The following is a 24,076-nucleotide window of genomic DNA, read 5'->3' on the forward strand; positions in this document are numbered from 1 at the left end:
GCCAAAATTGTCAAGGCTGGCAGGGTGCAGCAAATGTGGAGGTGAGGTGATTCGAGCGGTGTTCCCACTGCTCCACCCCACTGTGCCTCCAGGCCTGGATTCCTTCCGTCCTGCCGCTCCTTTTCTCTTAGAGAAATGCTTCCCTGCCCTCTCCAAAAATGAAAATGCAGGAGCCTGCCAAGGTGCTTTGGAGGATGGCCTCTGGTGGGCTGCAGCAGCGTGATCTTGCTCCCCATGACAGACGAACAATCCCGCAATGTCATGCCGTGTGGAGTTACAAACAGGAATTCGTGCTCATGGCCACCACAGGAGCACCCAAATGGGCCGCTGGTGCCAGGGAAGCGATTCCCCCTCTTCGAACTGCCTAGTGTAAAAAACTCAGAAAAAGGAGTGAGACAGACAGACAGATGGACAGCCCCTGTCTACCTGTGTCCCCAGCCAACGCTTTCAGATCCAGCTCTTAAATGCCAGAGACCCTCAGCCCAGCCAGCAAACAGGCTGCAAATCCAAAGCTGAGGTGGGACTGTGCTGCTAATGAGGGCTTTGCTTGAGAGCCCTGAAATCCTTCCCTTCTGCTCAAGTTAAACAGCTCCATTTTTTTTCTCTTTATTTTTAACGAAGCAGCTTTTCTGCTAGAGTGTATCTCTAGACTCCATGTGGTCTGAGGCGAGGATGCAAGTCCAGAGCAAGATTTGATCCCCTGTGCTGCACCATCTCCTGCTCCCAAATCTTTGATAAGTGGTGTTGCCTCTGTCCCAGCTCCAGAGCTGCCAACTGAGTTCCACTCCGCCTTCTCTTTCAGGAGTGCTTGGGGACAAATAGTGTAAGGACCATGAGATGCTTAAACACCATAGAGTCAGATCTGTATGTAGCAGAGGGAAGTTGCCAGTGGAGGACTGATAGGTGAAGAAGATAGTCATCTGGGGAATGACAGACTGCCTTGACACCCCCTTCTTCCTACCTAAAATAAGCAAAATCAGGTAAAGCTGCAAGAGAAATACAATTCCGGGATTACAGCATGTCTAATATTCTACAGGTGGAATTGCAAGCAAAAGTAGTGTTGATGTTAAATTAAGTAATTATAATTTATTATTCAGTACTAAGCAGTAGGGTGATCGAATGTGATTTATAGTAAAAGTATTCTTGTTTCCCCTTAATGATTGGTTTTGTTATAGCGAGCAGAATGGAGTAGTACCTTAGTTTATCCTGCAGATAAGACTTTGCTGCTTTGCTGTAAAGTGTCCCTATTTTTCAGGGGAAAAAGGAAGAATAAAATGCTGGTGTCAGCTTGGAAGGTTATTGCATAGCTACTGTCACATAAAGCAGAATTAATAGCAAGAGCTTTAAAATATGTGCAGTATGTGCACTGACTTCTTACAAATTAGCATTCTTCACAGTTCCTGGTAGTAGTTATGCCAAAGTTTATGTTTGTAAGGTCAAAGACAGAATTTTTATGGTGAATGATTACAGATAAGTTGTTTTGGTTTTATCTTCTGAACAGTATCTTTTTGCTCCTTACAACAGGGAGCACACACTTGTGCCTCTGTGCTGCTGCACACAATGCTGCACCTTCCTGCTGTGCTGCTGGAGAAGCACCCATACGGAAAGTCCCTGGATAACCCACTTGGTGAGGGAAGAGGAGAGAGCTGAGGAAGGAGGGGAGGGTGTGCAGGGACTGGCAATCCCTCTGGGTGACAGAAGGGGGACTGGATGATACAAAAGGGTGATTTCTGCAGATCCATGACCCCACTGCTCTTGACCTGAAGGGGTGGAGTAGTTCTTGAGATTTACTGCACTTAATATACAAGACAGACATGTGGACTAGGAAGGGCTGTCTGTGAATAAAAGTACTTCAGGCTGTTATGACCTTCAGAAAGAAATGTTGCATGCATTTCTAGTTGCTTATAAAATCCTTCTGCTTGGAGTAGACGAATTCTTATACAAGTCTTTACACTGTTCCTTTTCTCTGTTTCCCAAAATAGGGTGGGAGACGGGCAGGAGAGGAGAGCACCATAGTTGGTGAGGTGGGAGGGCGAATGGTAAGCACAGAAGTTGTCAGTGCCACACATATATAGTAATAATATCTCCTTCTTGAGCAATATGCAAATAGGCCAACCAGTATGTAATAAAAAAACTTGAAGGCAGTTTCATGTTGGAACACAGATTTATTCAAACTGGGACCCAGCTAATAATGTGAAGGAAGTCCAATAATCAAAACACTTATTCATAGGTGGGGTTTTTGAGTTGGAGAGCCTGCAGACTCTTTCTGAGTCTATGAAGTACTTTGGAGTCTTGTGAGAGATTGTACTGAGAACACTTGAAATTTTAAAAGGTGACTCACTGTATTTTCCCCGCCAAACAATTAAGTTTTTTCGCTGAGCTCATCTTCACTGATCTGGTATGTAATAACTTGTTTTTCCCTCTGCTGATGCCTAAATTTATTCCTCTAATAGTGTTCTTAAATGTAAAACTTCTTTATGAACGTTTTTTTAGTGCTACAATTGGTCAGTAATCCAGAAGTTCATATGTGCATGGAGGTTTGCCACAGATAACATAATTCTGTGCAGCTTAGTCTGAGCATTGAGCAAACCACTCTTGAATGAAATCCAGTCTTTGCAGTGCATTTTCACTCAGGTTGGGGCAGGCATTTATGCCCCAACTCTCTCTTCTGCCCTGTGGTCCAGCCCTGGCCAGGTGGGCAAGTCCAGACAGGCATTACCTTGGCTGATCCTTCGTCCAGAGAATCCTGAGTTGGCTTTGAGATTCAAAGATGAAGTTCATGTCTGCTGGTGCTGTGGATGCAGGGGCTTCCTTTACAAGCCAAGCCACTGCCTGCATTTTGTGAAGGCTGGGGACCGGGGCAAGCCCTTGCAGTGCCCTGGTGAGACACTGCCAAGCACAAGTTACTTGGTACCACTGGGAAGAGAGGGGGAAAGGAGTCATGTATATATTCCTGACTCCTGATGGGTGAAACAGTGAGTAGCAAAAGGAAGGTCGTTAGCGGCCAGCTGGCCCCGGGTTGGTGGCAGCAAGCCTGGGAGGGAGATCCCTGGGCTCCTGCCAGTGTGTTTGGGAGGAAAGCAGCTACCGATGGTGTTAGTCAGTGTGACTGCTGAGTGCTGTTCAAAGGGCTGGAGCGCTGTAACAAGGTCGGGTTGGGTGTTATCTCATTTCCTCTTTCACATAACCCCAGGGAAAAGGGAGAACATTAATGAAACCCTGGAGGTGAATGAAGCTTGATCCAGGCTGAAATGTGTAAAGAATTTCTCACAAGAGATTTGTCTTTTTAGTCCTTTTTTACCATTCCACAAGCATAACCTTCCTGGTTGCATGTTGTTTATTTTCCCTTGGCTGTCACTGTTCCTGTTTAATCCTTAAAGATAATAATATGCATTAGTAATGGTGAGGAAGAATGCTTTTCGTAACATTAATGTCATAGTGTGATACAATTTCTCTAATATTTTGGCTTAATACTATGCACATTGTGCCAGCAGTAGTACTGGATGATTCAGAGACTGCTGTTAGGCCTATTAGGAATGCTTTTTCAGAGCTCGTGTAAGAGGCCCCAGAAGACATCCAGAAGATTGACCACAGTATTTGTATTTGAAAATGGTGGCAAAAATAGGCTGCTGGAGAATTAAAGCTCAGTCAGCCTAACTTTGAACCCTAGCAAGTCATGAGTGTAACTAACAGCCAGTGTATAAGCACTTAGTGAATAAACCAGCATTAAAAGAGCCACATGGATTTCCAAGAACAGGTTGTTTCAAAACAGCCAATTTTCCAGGTCTGGCAGATGAGCATGCCTTATAAACAGAAAGGAGAAAATAAATGAGGTGTATCTGCTGATAGTGTATCGCACAAAATTTCATAAGCAAACAAGAGAAAGAGGCTTTAGAATTAGAGTAACGATGATTGACTTTGTTGGAGCTCAAGCCTTGCAAATTCTCTTTTGTGTATCCACTTGTCCACTCTTGCCACTCTTGTTGTTGCAGACCATTCACATAAGGGCTGCTGATACCTTCTCCTGTTCCTTCATCATCCCCTTGCAAGGCATATTAGTTAGGACTCAGTGCTTGGTTTCAAGAGAAGCACGCTGCAGTTTGGAAATAACAGACTAAGTGAAATTGCCGGAAGGGAGGTGTGCAGCTGTGTGAAAAGAAGCATTTGGACAGGAATTCATGTTTTGACACAGAGCCACCAACAGGACCCCCCTAAACAGAACCTGTCTGACTGCACCTTGCAGGAATTCTCTCCTTTGCCACTTGCATTTAATAACTTGATTAGTGAGCTGGATGCTGCAGCTGAAAGTTGGCTTACAAAGTTTGTGGATGTCCTTGACTTGAAGAAACCTTTAGGGATACAGGAGATGAATTAAAAATGATCTTGGCACTCTGAAGAGAGGCTCCACAATCAAGAAGTTGAAATTTCATGAAGAGAAATGCAAAGAGTTGTGCTCACAAAAAAGAATTCAAATGTCTGTGGGCTGGGCCATTTGGAGGACTGTTAAAAAGGCTTATCATGTCTTATGATGTGCCTGCAGAGAGAAATTGATCTTATTTTGGAAACGCTGTGCATTAAATATAAAGAAAGGTTGACCTAGATTATTTTGAAGAGATGGTGTATTCATTACTGAAAAAGCCTGAGAGCTGTTGTCCTGCCAGAGGAGGATAACAGAGAGGCCTTGTTAAAGCAACAAAGCACTTGAAGAAGATTGGATAGCACGCAGCAGCCAGTGGCTGGTGCGTGCTTCTTTACTGAAATCTAGCAACAGGGTTGTATCCATGGATGGCAAATCTGTTTTGATAGTATCTAAGTGTATCTGTAGTCTCTGTAAGTGAAATAGAAGGGTATGATAGCCCTACCCAGGAATTAAAATCACTTTTTTCTCCAAAGCAGCGTTTTCTCCTCCAGTGTGCTCTTGTGTCAGAAAGGACACAGGTACAGCGACGAAGGTAGTTGAAGTCAGAGATCCTGAAATAGGACTCATGCCCTGACATACCTTTGATGACTGTGTCAGTTTGGCATGAGAGGTGCCCATGGCTGTGCTGTCTGTGCAACAGAGTGCGTGTGCATCTCTCTGCACATCAGGATGCAGCTGCAAGGAACCATGCAGTTGTGCTGGGCATTATGTAGCCATCCTGTTTGTCTTCCCCTGTCATGGGCACTGCAGGGGAGGAGGCTGGGCAGAATGGTGGGGATGTTGTCCTCTTCATCTGTCCATGGGGGTCCTGGGGCTAGGATCTGGTCAGCTGTGGTTTTGGACTCTACAGATGAAATTACAGCAGGGACCAGGACCATCAGACTTAAAGTAGATGAACATCAATGTGTTTAGAATTTGCAAAGTAACCAGCAAGTAGTGTTTATTGGATTTGGAGCGAATTCCATTGTTTAACTGCTAAACAAGAGAAATGCCACTTTTACTTCTTAACAGCAGTACTCTTGTGGAAAGGTCAAGCCTTTCTCCTGTTACTCATAAGCATTTTAGAGGAGAGGAAGCTCCCAACATCAAATACGTCCTCTGATCAGCTGCTGCAACTCCAGTTCTGCAGCGCCAGGTGTGCCATCTGTTTGTGGCTGGCACTTGGGTCCCTGCAGTCTGCTCCTGCTCCAGTCAGCTCTGCCCCTGCTACTGGGCCCAGGAGAGGACACTTGGCAAGGAGAGCAGACCTAGTGGTGGAGCTGGTGTTTCCCATCACTTCCTAGCGAGGGGCCCTCAGCTGAGCAGTGTGGTTCATCCTAGGGCATTGCTCCAGGCCTGTCTCAGGTGTAGCAGTAGCACTTTTGAAAAAGTTGAGTTTAAATATTGCAGTGAGTCCAAGCAAAGACAAATGGGTGGCTGTCCTCTCGTCAGTTGAGAGCAGGTTATTTTTATTGGTGCCATTTCATAGAATCGTAGAATCTGGGGTGGAAGGGACCTTTAGAAGCCGTCTAGTCCAATGTCCCTGCAATGAGCAGGGACATCTTCAATTCCATCAGGTTGCTCAGAGCCCCCTCCAGTCTGACCTTGAATGTTTCTAGGGGTGGGGCATCTACCAACTCTATGGGCAACTTGTTCCAGCGTTTCACCACCGTCGTAGTGAAAAATTTCTTATTTGAACGGCTGCAGTTGTGACTTTTTACCTGAACTTGAGTCAGTCTGGCTTGGAGGTCCAGCTCTGATTTACGTTGATTTGCTGTTAGCATTTGGTGGCCTGGGGTCTGCTTTGAACGGCAGCTGTAATGACACTGACAGGAAGGACTGCAAAGGGAACCCCAGGGGCGTTTGGGGCTTTTTTCCCCGTTTTTTGAGCAGGCTTCGCCTTTTCAGCCTGGCGATGTGGGGCGGGTGGGGGGTCGGCGGGGAGGGGGCTGCGGGCAGGGGAGCCCGGGACGGGGACTTGTGGAGAGGCGGCTGCTCGGGCCCGAGCGCGGCTCTCGGGCTCCGCCTGCCGGTGCAAGCGCGGCCGGGCCGGGCCGGGCCAGGCCTCCCCACGGCGCGGGTCCGGGCACGGCCCGTGGGGCGGGGGCGGCGGCTGCAGCCGGGGGCTGCGTCCCCGGATGTCGGGCAGGGATACAAATACAGATATAAATACAGTTTTCACAAACATCCCCTCCGTTACAGTGCACCCGCGACCGCCGCCTGCGGCCCTCCGAGCTCCCCAGCCCGTGGGGTTACGCCTCGGCCGAGGGGATGTGTCTGCCGGGGGACGTGCCTTGTGCCAGTGCGCAGGATCAGGGGGTGTTTTGGGTTGCAAGGGAGCTTTAAGATCATCTAGTTCCATCTCCCTTGCCATGGGCAGAGATACCTTCCACTAGACCAGCTCACTCAGAGCCCCATCCAACCTCGCCATGAATGCTTCCAGGGATGGGGTATCCACATCTGATTGAGGATGACCACACTGAGGGAACAGCTCACTTTTGTTGAACTGGAGGGATACTTCCTGCATCTTCCTGCCTTGTGCTGTGTATGGTGCCCACTGGTCCTTTGCTCTACAGCAGCTGCATTCACTAACCCACCCCCCCAAACCCAGTCTTCTAGTTTGGTGGCTTGGAGAGGGCTCTTGAGAGAGGAAGACGTGGGCTAAAGCTCCTTGCAGCTGGGGTGAAGGTGAGGGAGGAAGGAGTGTATAGCAAGGGGGAAGGAAGAGTGTCAGAAGGAGAAAAAAGGAACTTGGTGCTGAGCTCCTAGGTCAGTTCAGCCATCTCTTGTATACACCCTCGGCAAACTGGAACAGCTGAGGCATGAGTATATATTTCCTTCTGCTTGTTTTGCCCCAGAGACGATGATTTCAGGGGATGACGAGGCAGACAGCTGCAGGGTGTGACTGTCTGGCTTCTCTACCAGCTCTTGGCAATGCAGGAACCTCAAAGGTCTCTTTGCAGAGGGTTGCCCTTGTTGCCTGAAGCAGAGAGGACACTGCCTTGCCCAGAAGCTGCAGTATTGAGCATCCTGGAGCAGCTCTGGGGATTTGTCTCTACCTGTGTTCTGCAGTTCTAGTTCATGTTGGTCTGCTAGAGGAGCAAAGAAAAATACTCTGCATCTGTGGAAATGTGGGTATGAACCAGTGGTTCCATTCTGTAGCTAACTTTTGCTTGTAGACAACTTTTTGGTCTAATTCCGTGCCTAGTGCAGGTCCAGCCCCGTTTCTGTTACCTTAGGAGCTTCATGATCACTGCAGAGCCACTTCTGCTGACCCCTTTCGCAGTAAACCCTGGTGCCAGGAGCAGCTGATGGGCTTGGCTGAACTGTGTGACTTTGTCTAGAGCTGTTTGTGTCACTCTGCCCTGCACTTCCCATAAGGCCTGATCTGGGCTACCACAGACCGCAACGATCTGTCAGTGCCTATAAGCATAGTCTCTCTGGGGCCAGTCTTGTTTTGCTCTCATTTGCCATAATTTTGTTCTCAAGTTTTCTTTTAGCACAGCTCTTTTGAAAAACAAGTTGGTGATAAAAGAGAGCCAACTATTGTGAGTGAACAAAACTGAAAAACATGGTTTAGCCAGACCAACTGGTTAATGAACTGCTCAAACATGCTTTGAAACGTTAATTGAAGAGTTAATGCTTGTTTCCCTAGTTCCCTTTTAACAGATGCTTATTCACATTAACCATGAAGTATTGCAGCTTTTACTGTTATCATGAATCAACAAACTGTCCTTGCCTTCCTATGGATGCGGAACTGCTGGCTTATGAGCAATACATTAAATAACATGAATTGCAGTAGTAACCAAGGCCTCTCATTCTGTACAACTGGTTTGTTGGGATTTTCTTCATCCTCAAGAACAAAATGCTCTTACCTCAAGGTTTGCCACATTATTTGGAGAGACAAAGCTGTAGTGCATTGTTTCGCCTGGGAGAGTAACTGTCTAGTGATAAGTTTAATGAAACTTTACTGCTGCTTTTGTACTTGAAGGGTCTTTGCAGGAAGAGATAAGAAGTTCAAATGAGGAAGCATTATGTGGCAGTATGGGAAACAGCAGCTTGGAAAGATAACTTACATTGTTAATTTGTCCACAGAAACGGGTTAGTGATAATGTTAAGTGGCCTGAAGACAGAAATAGGAGCAAGAAACAGGATGTAGAGACATGATGAAGGAAAAGCAAAATGAGGCTCTGTTGCTATGGCATAGCATTATTTTGTGTATATGGTGAAAGCAGGTGGTAAGGAAACTTCCCTGCCTGACCATTCAGGACGGCGTACTGGCAGCCAGGGGACTGAAGCCTGAAGCTGTACTGCTGTACGAACAGAACTGGGACAAGTTCTGCCTGCAGCACGTCCTGCATGTCCCCCTGCAGAGATCAGGTTGTGGCCTCATTTCTTTGTCACTGATGGTGAGCAAGGTTTCAGGCTCTGCTTGTTACAGATCTATGTAGCAAGTGGTGGAAGAAACACTGCTGATTTTAAGGGTATTCCTGCTTTAACGATTGCCAGAGGCCTTTGAGGTGTGCCAGAGATTCAGATTGAATTAGGAAAACTGAATGTGAGTGTCTGTCCATACAAGAGAGACGCAGCTCAACTCTTGGTTGTCTGGGCAAGTTGACCATCCTAACCTGCTCTACGAGATGGTTATTTTTTGTCCCCAGTTAGTCCTTGTCCTCTGCTGAGGTTGTCAGAGATGGCAGTAGTCTTACAGTGTGTGACACTGTCTGCCTTCATCTCAGAAAAGAAGAAAATCAGAGGGTATTCCCATTTCTCAGCAGGTGGGAAGGTGGGGAGATGGGTTCTTCCCACTCCGCATGGCACTGAGAGAGATGCTTGTGATGGGTTGAAGTGGCCCTGCTTGACTCTATGCTGCTCATCAGTGATTCCAGGGGTTGCTCTTCCCCTACAGGGACCTGGAATGCTGTCCTGCTGTCCTCCAGATTTTGTACTTCTGTACCATGCACCGATGGTATAACTAAAGCTATAGCCTTTCCTATGAGGTGAAAGGTTGCTTCCTTCTCTGTCCTTGATGGTTTTGAAATGAAGAATTGGCACAATTTGTGGAGCTGAACCGTGAATTTTGATAGATTTATTCTCTTCTTTACAGCATCAAGTTTTTACAGGGTCGAAGAAGGAAGTGGTTTACTGAGTTACTTAAATTATTTTTTTTTTATTTTATCACAACTACCAGTAATAACCACAGGGAAAACATGCAAGCAGTGGGCATTTGATGTAAAGCTTTATATGGGAGAGGCTGCTCATTGTGAACGTGCTGCCAGCAAGGCTACAGGCTGACAGTAAGTGTCCACTTGGTCACTGGGGCTGAGGGTCTGGCTGAGGTATCTGCTGGAGTGCACATTGTGCTGCTTTCTGAGCCAACAGCGTGGCTACAAATTGTATGGGCTTTCAGTCATTCACTGGGAAATTCTTGGGAGCGGGAGCTATGCTGGAAATGGTGATAGAGTTAGGAAGAGGACAAATAATAGTTTTACTTCCTGGGTTTTATTACTGCTAACAGCAAGTGGCATGGTAACAGAGCTTTTAGCAGAGTCCTTTGTTGTTCTGGAAATGAATGGAGGTATTCTGGTATTCCCAGCAGATTTCTATCCTTTGCTCCCCGGGAGTGTTTTTAGGGACACTATTTTGTCCCCACCCAGAACAGAGGATTCGTGGTCAGTTTGAAGATACACCATTGCTGACGGGTTTTCTGCTGGCTGAGGAAGAGGACACTGTGACAGAATAATTGAACCCAAAACTGTAATTCCAGTGGAAGGAATAGATTGGTCTCACAGAAATTACTGAAATTGTATCGCTTCTGGTATGGTCGTGGGCAGAAGTCAGTAACTTTTCCAGCGAAGCAAAGCTTTTACGGTAGGGCAGCTGTGCATTTTCGGTTTAAGGCTTTTGCTCTAATTTAAGAATCTTAAGTAGGTTTTTCATGTGCTTTAAAATATTATGAAAAATCCATATGAGATCATATTTTTATGTTTTATGCTGAATCCCAAAGTAATTTTTACAGCATTAAGGGGAGGGGGGGATGGCTTTTCCATTTTGCATCATCCTGAATGTCCAGGTTGAATTACTTTCATTTCTTTTGCACTGTGTTTTTTTTTTTTCAGTATGGATTTTTCTGCTTGGATATGAATTACAAGTTTTAATAATTTTGAAACCAAAATGTATGTACTTAAAAATTAAGATTTGTTTGAGTTGCTAAAAATTGCACCTCATCTGTGATTTTTAAGTGTTTTTACATGTATTCAGCTTCCTTTTTTGTAGACACCTGATCTACTTTCTATATTTTGCTTTAGAGAATATGTTCATTTTTATATACAATAAATCATCATACTACAGGTATGATGAGCTTTTAAAGGTGATAATCTCTAGGGACCCATCAGTTTCTACCTTTCTTGGAAATGCTGGTCAGAGTATAGAACGAGTTTTCAGTATGTCTGGCCTTCTGTGCTGTCTCAAGTGTTTCCTCTGTGCCCTCACTGCCTCCTCCCCTTTCCTCTGTAATGTATTTTCCCTGTCTTGGCTTTTTGGGCAGTAGAGGCTGTGTGAGGTGTCTGTACGGTGTGTTTATAGGTGTTATGGGGCTTTTTACTCTTATTTCTAGAGGCAGTTTTTCCCCATCATAGTAGAATAAAGTAAACCCTCTGGACATACCTACAGTTGTAGAGTGCAAGTAGAAAACAACTTTTTTAAAGATAAGACTTTTCATCTTAGGATCTTCATGCATCATAACCAAGGTGCTTAAACATAAAAGGTGTATTTCTGACCTGCTTTGAAAATCTCTGTTGGGAAGAGGCTTTTAATTCCAAGACAGTAAAAATTATTCTGAAGGGTAGGTCCTGGATCTAGAAATGCAGGTTGGGAATTGCTTGTGGTTTTTTTTCCACATGCTCTAGGCTATGAAAATTAATCTAAACTGTGATTTTATTGGCTTTAAATTCTCCCTCTCCTCATCATTTTGGTGTGGGTTTTATTTTTTTCCCTTTGTTTTTTAAGATGTTACCCCATCATATAGAGGGTCTATATGAGTAACTGTACCCATATTAAAGCATCAACTGTTTGCCAGCTTGTTTGTCACTCTTTTTTTTTAAGAGACTTACTTACAAATGGCAGGACAAAACTGATTCATGCTGTGTCACACTTTCTTCTTTGCACACCTACTCATGTATGGATCATCTGCTGATTAACAGCATAAATTTCTGGCTATAATGCTAATCTGCATCTTCACCCGCTGGTCTGTCATTCATCTCTGCTCTCAGCTTGGCCCCGGTCTGAATTACTAAAGTATGTGTGGGTTAATCCGTACCTCCCTCTGGCTGTAGAAAGAAATACTGGCACGAGAAACAAGGCAGTGTTTTACCAGTAGAGGGAAGTATTGTAAAGCTCAGCCGAAGTAGGTTTCTGCTTCTTTCTGTTTCTTTCTGGAGAAAAGTGTGCTTTTTGCAGGTTTTTTTTTCCGCTGAATTTAGGAATTCATGGAGCAGCACGTGCGGAGAGCTTGGAGAAGGAAAGCAAAATACCTTGCTCCATGTTCAGGCAGACAGAAGATTTTCCCATGGTTGCTTTTATAATTTTTTGTTATTATTGGAATAGTATATTTGGAATGAGAGCAGGGATCTCTGCCATGCTTCACTGAAACCTTGTGGGGCACCAGCCGTGGATGTGGACATGCCTTTGGTGCTGCCAGAATGAGAAAGGACCCCCGTGTTCACCACAGTAGCCCTGCCTTCCCTTTGGACACTCAATTCCCAGAGGATTTCAGTGGGTTGAGTGCATCACTGCTCTGAAGAGTGCTGAGCACACCATAGAACCATAGAATGGTTTGGGTTGGAAGGGACCTTAAAGATCATCTAGTTCCAACCCCCCCACCGCCCCCACACCATGGGCCAGGACACCTTGCACTGGACCTGGTTGCAACCATCATGTAGATTTTTACTTTACCTTGTGTGGCAGGGACAGGCATTAGTAGATGAGGTTTAACAAAAACTAGTAACTACTGTTAAATTGCAATAAACCCACTTGGTCAACTGGAGCATGGACATAAAGCCAAAGCTCTGCTTTGTAGTGTGGACATAGATCAAGGGCCTCAGTACTTAGCCTAATCCGCAGATTAAGTTTGCGTGCTTCAGGACTGATTGATCACTGAGTGGAACACAGTAAGAAGCATCAAAAGGATGTTGGAGTGACATTAGACAAGGAAGGAAATGCAATTAATTATTTAACTCCTTGAATCAACAGTTTAGGCTCCTGTGAAGCTTTGAAATTTGTTTCAAGGTGTCTGTCCTTAGTATTTGTGCTTGGTATTCTCTCTGTGCATTTCATTTTATCACTGCCTGCCCCAGCAGGGACCCACAGTGTGGTACACTATTCCTTGACACCCAAACCCATCTGTGGGGACTCATTCTGGAGCTCCAGAGAGGCGTGAAGCTTTGTTGGCATCGGCACATCATTTGGGTGCTTAGGGATTCTTGCAAAACTGCAGGAAGGTTATTGCTACCTTCCTTTATTTTCTGTGAGTCCTTTGCTGATGTATAAGCCTTTTCCTTCACCTTAAAGTGAGTCCAAATCTTGTGAGAAATAGTAGAAAACAGTCACTCTTGTACACATTCCTCTGGAAACTGATTCCAGTGATAAGCTGGGTGAGCGATGAGGGGATGGAGGAATGTGCTCCCCTTTTAACATGCAGCCACCTTGTAACTGTGAGCACACCATGGGCATTCCTATAGTGTTCTTAGAACACTCTTCTGATTATTGCTTTGACTGACTGTGCTGATGTGAAAACAGTTTTTTTCTATTAATTTGAAAATCTTCAAGTAAATTTAAATGAAGATTGGTAGTTTTTTCAAAGTTTGAAAAAAACCAAAAAAACAAGAACATGCCACTAGAGTGAATAAAAGGTGACACACACCAATAAAGGTTTTTTCTGTGTGGAATGAGAGACCTAAAACTTCATCTTTTCTGGTTTCTATAGTTAGTGTATATTCCCTGTAAATACAGGCTCATGAAGGAATGTCCTGAATTTGAAGCACTTGGCATTTATTGTTATTCCTAAATTCAATAACATGTTTTCCAGCATCGGGAATTGCTGTTCACATCCCTTTGAATGTAGTATAAAGTAGCAAGACATAACTTATCTATCTTAAAAGATTTTTGAATTGGAAAATTCTGCTGAATACCTAGAGTCAGCAGAACAGTAGTACTTTCACAGAAATTTAAGAGGGAGCACTGGAGGCTTGGAATATCAAGATAAATGCTCTGTAGAACTGCAGTGAAAACTCAACCATGAGCATAATTAAAAGTTATTTACTGCTTGTGATGAATGAAAGACTGCATACTTTCTGTCTGGTTCCACCTTTTAGACATGGGGGAATATTTTCCTCTACTGAAAGACCACCATGGTTATCCATCACATTGCAGTAGCAGTGTTGGCTTTCTCTGGGGGCAGGAGGAAGGTCAGTTGCATGAGGGAAGAGTCACACACTGGAAAATGAAGAATAAGCCTTCAAAGTACAGGACATACAAGAAGGCTGTGCATTACTGGTAATGAGAAAAGTTGTGGTAACTTGGCTGGTCCTCAAAAATTCTGATGGAATGTGAAAGGTCCAAGTGGCCCCATCCCACGTGAGAAGAATGTAATCTCTCAGAAAAGGAATTATAAACAGCAGATAGGGGCTGGAAGGTAAAAAGGGGTGTGGGGAGCAGGAGGCACTCGCTGGGGAAGCTCTTGCAGAGCCAGGTCTATCCGAGTTGCTTTGTGGAAGCATTTAAGCGAGTTATTGGAGAAATAACGTTTGTGTTCTGCAACATCTGTGCAAAAAACACCCTTATAACTTGTATTTGATACTCAGAACTTAAGATTTGACTGTTTGGGTAAATTCATATTTGAAACTGCATCCCTCGTGAGGATTCATGGGCAATCCCACAGGGCAGAAAAGGAGTGCAGTTTGCATTTCTTCTTGTAGAAAACTTTTATCTTGTTCTGAAGTCCTCCAAGAAAGTGTTTTCTATATCAGTGTAGACCCCTGTTGAAGTTTGCTGAAGAGGCCTGTGAGATGGAGCTATGGAGCTGAGTCCCTGGTCTTACTTTAAAAACCTAACCATCTTGCCCTCCTTTATATTTAGGTGGATTTGATCTGTATAACAACTCGTTTTTGTGTCTGGACTTGCTGTATTCCTTCAATTTGCATGCTTTGTCTGGTAGTGTTAATTTTAAATTTTCATAATACTGGTTTGGTGCAGCTCTGGTTTCCAAGGACATTTGAGTAAAAGTTGTTGCCCAAGCACAGCAGCTGCTCATGCAGATAAATAGAAGTTTAATGAAGTGATGTGTTTCACACTAACGCAACGTGCAGCAAAGTGGGTGAAGAGTTGTCCTTTTATTTTTTTTTGTCTTGTGTCATGTTTAACACAAAAGTATTCAGTATATGCTGGACAGATGGCTACTGTAGTGAATAAGAATCTATGAACAAATTTGTAGGTAGAAGCTCAATTTCAATAGTTTACAAAGAGCTTTTTCACAAAAAAAAATTTACTCATCACTTTTTAGATTATTATCTAAAATTGATCATTTGCACAAAGATAAATCATTCATACACAGATATTTAAAGCAGAGTATAAACCATTGGTAATGTATAAAAGCTGCTGTGCCATGAACATCTGTCATCAGCTGTTCTGAACCTCCACTCGTAACAGCATTAACTTTTCATTGGATCGCTGATTGACTAACTGCAGGGAATTGGCATTCAATTATGTTTAAGCTTATCCTCCTCTGTACTGAGAAACAATTTTAAATACTTCATTTGAAATGGGAATGCAGCGTGTTTAGGCAAATACTGTGATTGTTCTTGCTTTTATTTTCTGAGGACAGGAGCTCAGTTGTGTGTAGCTTTTGTTCAGTTCAGTTCAGTGTGCGCAACCCTCTAACATCTTATAAATCACTTTGAATTTTTGCAACTATTATCTATTTATGTGATTGTTACGTTATGTGTTTGCTTTTCCAAAACAATTTTGTTATTTTTCCATTGCGTGATGTTTAATATTATGTGCTGATGACATTCCAGGCTGAAGCACATTGATAGTATTATATAAAATTACTGTGTTTGTGTTCAGTCTGGTAACCTCAACAAAATTGGTGTCGTATGATATACCCAGTATCACCTATGTTACACTTTTTTCCTTTAGAGAAATTAAAAAATACTCTTACATATATTCTGCAACAAAATAAACACTTTAATACTGAAATCTGTAATTCATACCACATAGAACTTGTTTCCTATTATAGTCAAAACAGTCCTTGCTAATTGTTAGGTTTCTTGGCTTTTATTAAATGCAAGTTCATTTAAAAAACACACCTTCCCCACTCACCACGTAGAAGTAAAAATCTCTGAAGTTTTTGTTTATATGTGTCAAGAATAATGTCAAAGAAATTGTAAACATTTTTCAAGAAGTGGTAAGCTTTTTTGAAGCCTCCTGAAATGAAGTGTTTTATTTAGTACTAAAGATTTACTAAGAGAGATGAGATGCAGTGCTTGCAAAATTCCCTGCTAACCACCTTCCTGCCTTGCAGGAAACTTCAAGCACTTCCATTCCTGTTTTACAATTAGACAGGACACTCCATCACTACAAAGTGTGACAAACTGGTATAGTGGTTGTGTTTTGATAGCTGAGAGTAGGAAGAAAATTACATTGTGGTTTTCTTCTGATTTTCAAGGTAGAAGAAGAAAAATGCACAGTGCTGTTGCATTTCCAAAAGAGTATTTTCATGCTAGTTACTGAAGTTACTTTGCGGCACACTTTGCTGCATTAACCTCCCTATCACAGCTTGCCAACGTGCTTGAGTAACTGAAGTTTCGTAGCTCTAATGACTTTCCTTTTGTCGTAAATTATAACAGGAAAGAGTAAACAGCTCATTGCAGTCCTGGAGATGTGTAGCTTCTTGCGGAGGCGCTGGGACAGCCGCCTCCTTTGCCCAGCACAGGGCAGGGTCGTGCCTGTCGGGGCGGTGAGAGTTTGAGGAAAGCTGGAGGGAAGGGGGTGAGCTTGTCGCACACATCCCATAGGTGTGATCAAGTGATAAAGGAAATGTGGTGCCCTTTGGGAGGGTGTGTACCTATGAGAAACAGGAAGCAGCTCGGCGGGTGCCTGCCCTGCCTGCCCTCCTGCCTGCAGAGGTTGGTGGCTCCGGCGGGCGCAGGTGTGCCGACACACCGCCCAGCCGCTGCTCTCCAGACATCTTGGCAGGCGCGCTCCTCGGCACCCACAGCTGGGAGAGGCGGGGGAAAGAAACCCAGCCCTAAGCCAAAACACCCCCCTCACCTTTAAAAAAAAAACCAGCCCTCCTCCAGGTAGGGGAATATGACGGCCTTGCAGCTGAAAGAGTTGTCACATTCAGGTCTGTACAGGAGGAGACGCGATCGTCCTGACAGTGTCCTGCCCGGGTCACAGGAAGAGAACCTGAGGTGAGTGCAAATGGATGGTACTGCCAGGGCACCGAGCCCTTCTCTGCTGCCTGCTTGCTTCGGTGGTTTTAACAAACAAAATGCAACCACAGCTCTGGAAAGTCACTGCAGAACACATGCATTGAGAAGCAGCCCCAAAACACGATGGAAGAACCCCTGGAGGAGGAATACAGGAGCCATACGGCGACCTTGTGCATTCTGGCGACGTTGTGACAGCCTTCCCTGACTTTGGGAAGGGCAAATGTTAGCTGGCATTTACTTCTGGATCCCTTCGGATGGCCAGCACTTGCAAGTAAATAAACATTTTGGAGCCTGACAACTTTGCTCCATCTGCTTTGAAGCAAGTTCTGGGTCACCCAGATTCTGTGGGTTGTGCTGCCTCTTGAGGGTCTTGGCACAGTCCCTGTGCCAGGCTGGTGGTGTGGAGATGGGGTGGCTGCTGGGCTCTGTGTTTTTTTGTGGGGGGGTTCTTTGATTCGGAAAGGGCTTTAGACAGAAGAATGCAGCAGGGCCGCTAAGCCTGACCTTACTCAGCAAGAGTGACCAAAAATCAAAAAGCCATTTAATGTCTGGGGTTATCTTCCTGATGTTAATGAACCTTTTGAAAAAAATTAACAATGAATTTGCAGAAAGCCTCTGTTCAGAGCATGAAGATTAAAGATTTGTTTCTAACTTGATTAAGTGCAGAGACCCCCCCCAAAAAAAGTAAAAATGCAAAGGTGTTTTTCTAAGTGTGCTCAGTGTGAAAGCAATCTGTTCCCACTTCAAGCTCCTCAGAATAGGAACCTTATGTATCTGCTAACAAAAGCCTCAGTGGAGAGGAAGTACTTCCTATCTGCTAATGCCTGTCTCATTGTATTTTTAGATTATTTTTCCTTGGTAGTGGTTGTGCATCAGGTTGGAGTGCTGTGTAATTTGAAACGTTTTTGTTACTGTGTTTTCGTCAACTGTGTTAGCGATTTCAGAAGAATGGTCGTTCAGATCTCGGGGATTCACTCTTTTGTTATAACTAAGGACCTTAATTGTGGCAAAATGTATGATTGTAACCTACAGAGATTATTTGCCATAAGATGTCAGAAATAGCATATCACTTCCATGAATGTATTAACTTGCAGGTCTGGTATGTGTGCTTGGTATCTCTTTGTAGTATTAATTCTGAATTGATTTCTGAGATGGATTTCTAGTAGCATTTGCAGTATATATGTTATATTTGTATGACTGCAGTTGGAAGAATAACCAGACTTAGTAGATTAAAAGATGCACAGAGATTACTGACATTTTTTAATTTAGTTTCTTTTGTACAAAACTAGCAATGAGGAAAGAGAGATCTATTTGGGGTAGAGAAAGCCGCTTTTTGAAGCATATACATAAAAATGAGCACTAGCTCTGTATGGTTGTGTTGCTGTTATTACTATGTATATCCAAGATGGGAATGAGACCATTTGGGGGCTGGATAGGGGGAAGGGGTGTGTTTACTGCACCAGTAGAAGTCTGGGTGTTTTGATCACCTGAGTCTCTTCCAGTTAGAGATGAGAAATACATGAAACAGGGATTGGTCTTGAGAAATAAAATCCAAATTGGAGGAAATACTGAATCAGGGTACTTGTGAATCAGCTTACGGCAGAGTGCTGGAAATACAAGAAGGTGAATAGAGCATGGTCAGATGATGCTTTTAGAGCAGGAGACAACCCATACCTTCAACTAGAGGTTATCTTATGTTTGCTAATCACTTAAGCTGGTTCTTATTCAAACTAAACCTTGCTCCTTCCTAACCCATATTGTGATATTTCAGTGTGTTGCAAGGCAGGCATTTTTTTTTTACTGCATTCTCCATGACAAAAGACTATGGCATTATAAATACAGAATTGTGACATATCAAGAGGGCAAAGAACAATTGAGAACAAAGAGGAAAAGCTCATTAGTTTTCTAAAAATGGAAAGCTCTAGTTTTTGCCATATGTTCTCCCAGTGCCACTTAGATGCCTGTCCTTAGCAAATACTTTCAGAGTATCTAGAGTTCACAAGAAAGACAAGAGGTTTCTTTTATATCTTGCCACCCATGGCTTTGCAATGCCCTCTCATAGTATCTCTCTCCAGTTCTTTGTTCTAGTACCTTTGTATTTTGTTTTACATACATATTAATCCAGATGTGTTAAATAATATCAGCCCTCTAGCAACAGTTCACTGAAACCTGCTTTCTCAGTTCCAACAGTGTTCTTTTAATCCTGGGCCAAAATGTACTCAAGATGCCAGTGTCCCCAGGTCACCCATTGAGAACTTCTGTATTAAAAACCTTTTATTTCAGCTGCTGGGTCCAGCCATCACAGCAGGAGCCAGATGTGCTTGGTAGGACAGGGACCTGTGTACCTGCAAATTGTGGCTGAGACATAGCCAAGTGTTGGCATTACAAAGCCGCTCAGCAGGGCTTGGTGCCAAAATTCTGCCTTTGCTCTTTCCTGGGAATGTCAGTGTCATTTGTACTTAAAACGTGTGAGATTACTAATAATTAGGGCACTGTGAAACAATGTACTGAAACTCCTAAATGTGCACCAGAACATATGTTTGTCATGTAATGTGTCACATATGTTTAATTTGTCCTGACACCACAGCATATTGATGGGGATGGAAAATTTGGCTTCTCTTTCTGTCTCACTCCACGCATCACTTAACAAACCTCATAGGTTTTCTGGCAGCCTTTTAATCTGCTGCTAGAGCAGATTAAAACTGGTGCTTTTACTGACTTCTTAGGGAGCTGCAGCCTGTCTGTGCCATGTAAAAGGTGGTCTGGATAGTTCATCCTTTTCTTGAACTTGCACAGTACAAAAATGTGTTTGGTTTAGACCTCCACTGAAGTAGGGGTGCTGAATGCAGACCACTCTTTGCCTGTTTGAGCAGACTCACCAGCTCATAAGCCTTAATTATACAGCATGCTCCCTGGGTGCAGAGTTCAAAATGCAAGAGGATGCCAGGCACTTCATTGTGTGCAACAGATGTGGCAGTCATTGAACTAAATGCAACCTGAGAAATCTGCTTTTCAGAACAGACTGTTCTAAAGACCTGTTCTTTTCCAGCTATATTGATTTAGTGGGAAAAAAATGACATCTCCTGTAGGTCTGGTCTTGCTTTGTCTTTAGAAATGGCATGTAAAAAATTCTGACTGTATGCTGAGCTATTCTTTCTTGCTTTTCTCAGAAAACGGGATGCAAAGGAAATTGTACACATATATTTATGATTAATCATTAGGAGTCACTTAGCAGTAGCAGTATGCCAGCTATTTTTGCTCTTTCCCCTTCTCATCCCATGGGTTTTTTAGAAATAGAATGATTCCTCTAAAAAAATTGGTGGTATTAATTTTCAGAGCTCAGTACAAGGTACTGGCAAAAGCAGAGGCAATTATCTTTGGGGTTTTTTTGACAATTACACTTAAAAGTGAATTTAATAACTGTTAGCTACTATCTGTAACTCTCTTTTCTAAGTTCATATGCATTCAAATGCCATTAAAAATGTAAACAATTTTTGAAGAGGTTAGTCTCAAGTTTTTACCAAACAGTAAATTTCAGCATTTACAATAAATAATCATTGATGAGCTTCCATCAGTGGCTGTCAGTCACACGTAATTCACTGGTCTGCTCTCCTGTGCAGAAAGCACTGTAGATGTTTTCCATATTAATAGTTTTAGAGTATCTGCATTCCCTTTGCTCTCTGCTGCTGAAGCTGAGGGGTACATGTGTTTGAGTAGGTGCAGGCAGTCTTCTGCTGGATCTGTTCAGGCTCCTGCCTGCCTCTGCACATTGACTCCAGGCTGGAAGGCATGTGGATGTGCCCCAGAATTTCATGCACAAAGACTTCCTTGCAGATGAAACAGGAGGCATAAGCACATGGTTACATCCCACTGAGCCTTAGGGGGATAGGCTCTGCACAGCAAGGCTTGTAGGCGAGTGTAAAAAGAAACAAATGAATAAAATTGGCAACACAGTAGGGCTGAGTGTCTCCCTTTCTTTATGAAATGCAGCATTTGGGAGGTGTGAAAGGTCACAAATCTCCTTAATCTGCTATCAAAAGCACATGTGTAGCTGCCAGACAAGATGTACAGCTGTTTCCAGCTGCACATCAGCCCTGAAGATCTGCTCTTCCTAGGAAGAAGGAATGAAAATGCTGTTCAGGGACTGTCTGGGAAACCAGGCACCTGTTGAGCCTTCAGATGCTTTAGGGTACTGAGAGCAGGTTAAGGAGAAAATAAAAGATCTGTCTGCACCTGGAAGCTTACTTAAATTTGATTTCTCCTGGTAATATTTCTTTATAGCATCACCAATGTTAACATTTATATGGCTGCTTTCTGTGAGAGTTGTTTAACTTGCTCACCGTGCCAGTGTCAGCAGATGAAGCAGTAATTGTTCCATACATTGGTTAAAAAAGCAGTTAATTTATTAAAGCAGGAAAAACTTTCAAAGAAGTGCTAAGACACAAAACAATTTTGCTTCTTCGTTTGCTCTGGTTAATAACTCTGCTAGAATAGTGGAGAGCTGGGTGCTACAAATACTCATTTGAATCAGGTGCTTGGGAGCTTTGGACTAAGAAACACTTTGGTTTGCTAGCTGTTCTAATTGAAGAAGGGATTTGTCCATGTAAATGTAACACTGAATTGGTACCATTAATTAGAGTAACTTACAGCCAGCAAAAATATGCTTCATGGTTAGATTTTAATATTGGGATACTTAGAATTTGCATTGAGCCTTAGTTTGAGGTATCCAAATGACTAGAGGCTTTACTGTTCATTTGTGCTGTACTTTTCATTGCTCTAGGGGTTAAAATAACTCCTGAGGAACACACCCTTTTTTGCTTGCCTTCTCTCTCACCCCTTGTCTCCTACATTGCACAACAACTAAGCAATTTTGTTTGACTTGCTCACCTGGACTGTCACCTCCTGTGACTCCAAATGACTGGAGATAGCTGCTTGTGTAACATCAGCCTGAGTAGTAACTACTTTTCCTCTTAAATCTATGATTTTAGTAAACATGTAAGCTTCGATGATTAATAGCAATTAAGATTTTCACTGCTCTTATTTACAGGATTAGCTGACTAAAGGTAAATTGTGCATTTCTTTTCTTTTGCTGTTGTTTTCGTGTGTCCTGATGACACCTAATCAGAGGTGTTCTCTAAAGACAATGTACTGCGATTGCTTATTATTCTTCATTATAATTAAGCTGTCCTTTGAATGCAGTCTGTCACGCTGAAGTGCATTTACACACAGAAGAGAAAAACTAAATTATGCCAATGTTATCACTTAATAAAAATTACCAACTTGCAGGCATCTGGAAGAAAAGTTTGAAGGTTGTAAGTTTGGATTCCCTTTCTTTGTATTTTTTGTTTTCCTGAGGTCTCTGAGCTGTTCCAGGAAACCCGAAGCTGACTGACACAGTGTCCTCGAGAGGACCATGAGCCTTTTACGTGATGCTCTCCAGGCATGGGAACAGCTCTAGCTTGCCAAGTATGCTGCTTCTGAGGATGGCCAAAGGCTGATGCCTGTGGAGGGAGGTAGAAGGAAAGAGTGGGCCTTTTATGGGATTGCCCTTGGTAGTAATCCCAGCTTGCCACCAGCTGTGGCTCAGGGACTTCCTACAGAGTTTGTGGCATTCAGTGTTTTTTCCTTCAATTAACTCCTCTGGTTTTGCCTTCACCCAGCAATCTCAGGGCATTTGCCAAATCACTCAATGCTCTGAGTTTTCATGTGTAGTACCTGATGCTGTAGTACACATAGTTGTGTGTTATTTTTTTCCTTGCTTGATTTGTCATAGCAGCTTTAGGCTGCCATTGTTCAGTTTTCATCTTTGTATCTGCCAGCTTTGTAGAAATTCTCATTTTAGGTAGTTCCTGGTAGCATTCTGAAATGATGGCTTCATATATAATCCTCTGTGAGCAGTGCTTTTTGATGATACTGCTCAATTTTGCCAGCAGATTGTAAGTCATCCTGTGATGTGTCTTTATAGATGAACCTTTCTGATCTTTTTGGAGCCTTTTGTCCAACAAGAGAAATTTGGGTTCTGACTTTTATGACATATTTCCTTGTAGCCTTTCTGCTGTTTCTGGCTGCCCTAATGGCTGTGATAGAGCTAGAAGAAAATGAATTAAAAACTTTTTACTATTAGCCTCAAAGGAAGCTACATACTGGCAGACACATAGCAATACCTGGCATCATTTCTCAGCTGTCCTTTTTAAAATGAAAGATTCAAAACATTCAAGCTGTTCCAGCAAGGAATGAGTGGACAAAGGTAGAGCAAATGTGAAATGATGTTTGACTTTTCTAGCATGTTAAATCCATGCATGCCACACTCTTCATAGATCATAAAGTTCTTGATCCCGAGGTGAGTCTACCTTTTGAACTCTGTTTCTATGCAACTATTGGTCTCCCACTCAGAGTCATGACTCAAAACTGCCATGGCTGGTCCCCTTTTTCCAATACAGGAAGTTTGCATTGAAAGCTATTTGTCCTGCTCAATATTTGGCTTTTCAGTTTTTGTTTCGTACATTTCTTCTCACTGACTTCAGAAACTGAAGTGAAGCATACCCTGTATTTCTGATACATTGCAAAGCTGGTCCCAATATATGTACTTTTCTAAAGGACATTGTAGCAATGCAGCTTCAGAATAGCATAACTCCATGAGCTACCAAGTTGCAGGTCATGCATTTTGTCTGACGTGTACAAGTAACTGCTTAGTTTTAAACTAAGATGCTTTCTAAAATGCTTTCTAAAGCTACTCCTCAGATTACACCCACTTCTCCATGGTATGTAGCAAAGCAGAAGGAGTCTTGGCAGGGCTCGAACGCCTCTGATTGAAAGGACAAACCCCTGTCATCCTCCCTCTTTCCTTTGATTCTGTTCTGTCAAGCAAAAAAACTGCTGCTCTTCCAGATGATCCCAGCAGTATGTTGTTGCAAGGGGTAACTTCTACATCTTCTTCCCTCACAAGTGTTATAATAGATACTGTAGCTGTCCACTGCTGCTTTACTCATTGAGGATTAGTCAGGTGTTGGGACAGAAACAATTACTTAAAAAAAAACCTGGCAATAGTTGCCAAACCTTCTGCTAGAAAAATGCATGGAAATCTTGCTTTGCACAAGCTCCTACTGAAATTTGTTCATGTTTACTTGGCAGGTCTGCTACTAGCATTGAATAGCTAATAAAGTACGAGTTGAAGACTTTCAGTTTG

The 24,076-nt window shown here is 43.2% G+C and overlaps 1 protein-coding gene across 5 annotated transcripts in view; it reads left to right on the top strand.

The window, feature by feature from the left end:
* LIMS1 (LIM zinc finger domain containing 1) overlaps positions 1-24,076 on the top strand; it is a 68,837-nt gene that overhangs the window by 18,709 nt on the left and 26,052 nt on the right. Inside the window, exon 1 of one of the 5 annotated variants that reach the window (XM_048326978.1) lies at positions 16,620-16,869. The exons of 3 other annotated variants lie outside the window; for them this stretch is intronic. In XM_048326978.1, the coding sequence (XP_048182935.1) occupies positions 16,766-16,869 (104 nt within the window). In that variant the 5' untranslated portion in view covers positions 16,620-16,765. Of the gene's footprint in view, positions 1-16,619; positions 16,870-24,076 lie in introns of those variants that run through there. One more of the 5 variants, XM_048326987.1, reaches the window with a different exon arrangement.

Source organism: Corvus hawaiiensis, chromosome 2, assembly GCF_020740725.1.
Source record: "Corvus hawaiiensis isolate bCorHaw1 chromosome 2, bCorHaw1.pri.cur, whole genome shotgun sequence".
Classification (NCBI taxonomy): Eukaryota; Metazoa; Chordata; class Aves; order Passeriformes; family Corvidae; genus Corvus; species Corvus hawaiiensis.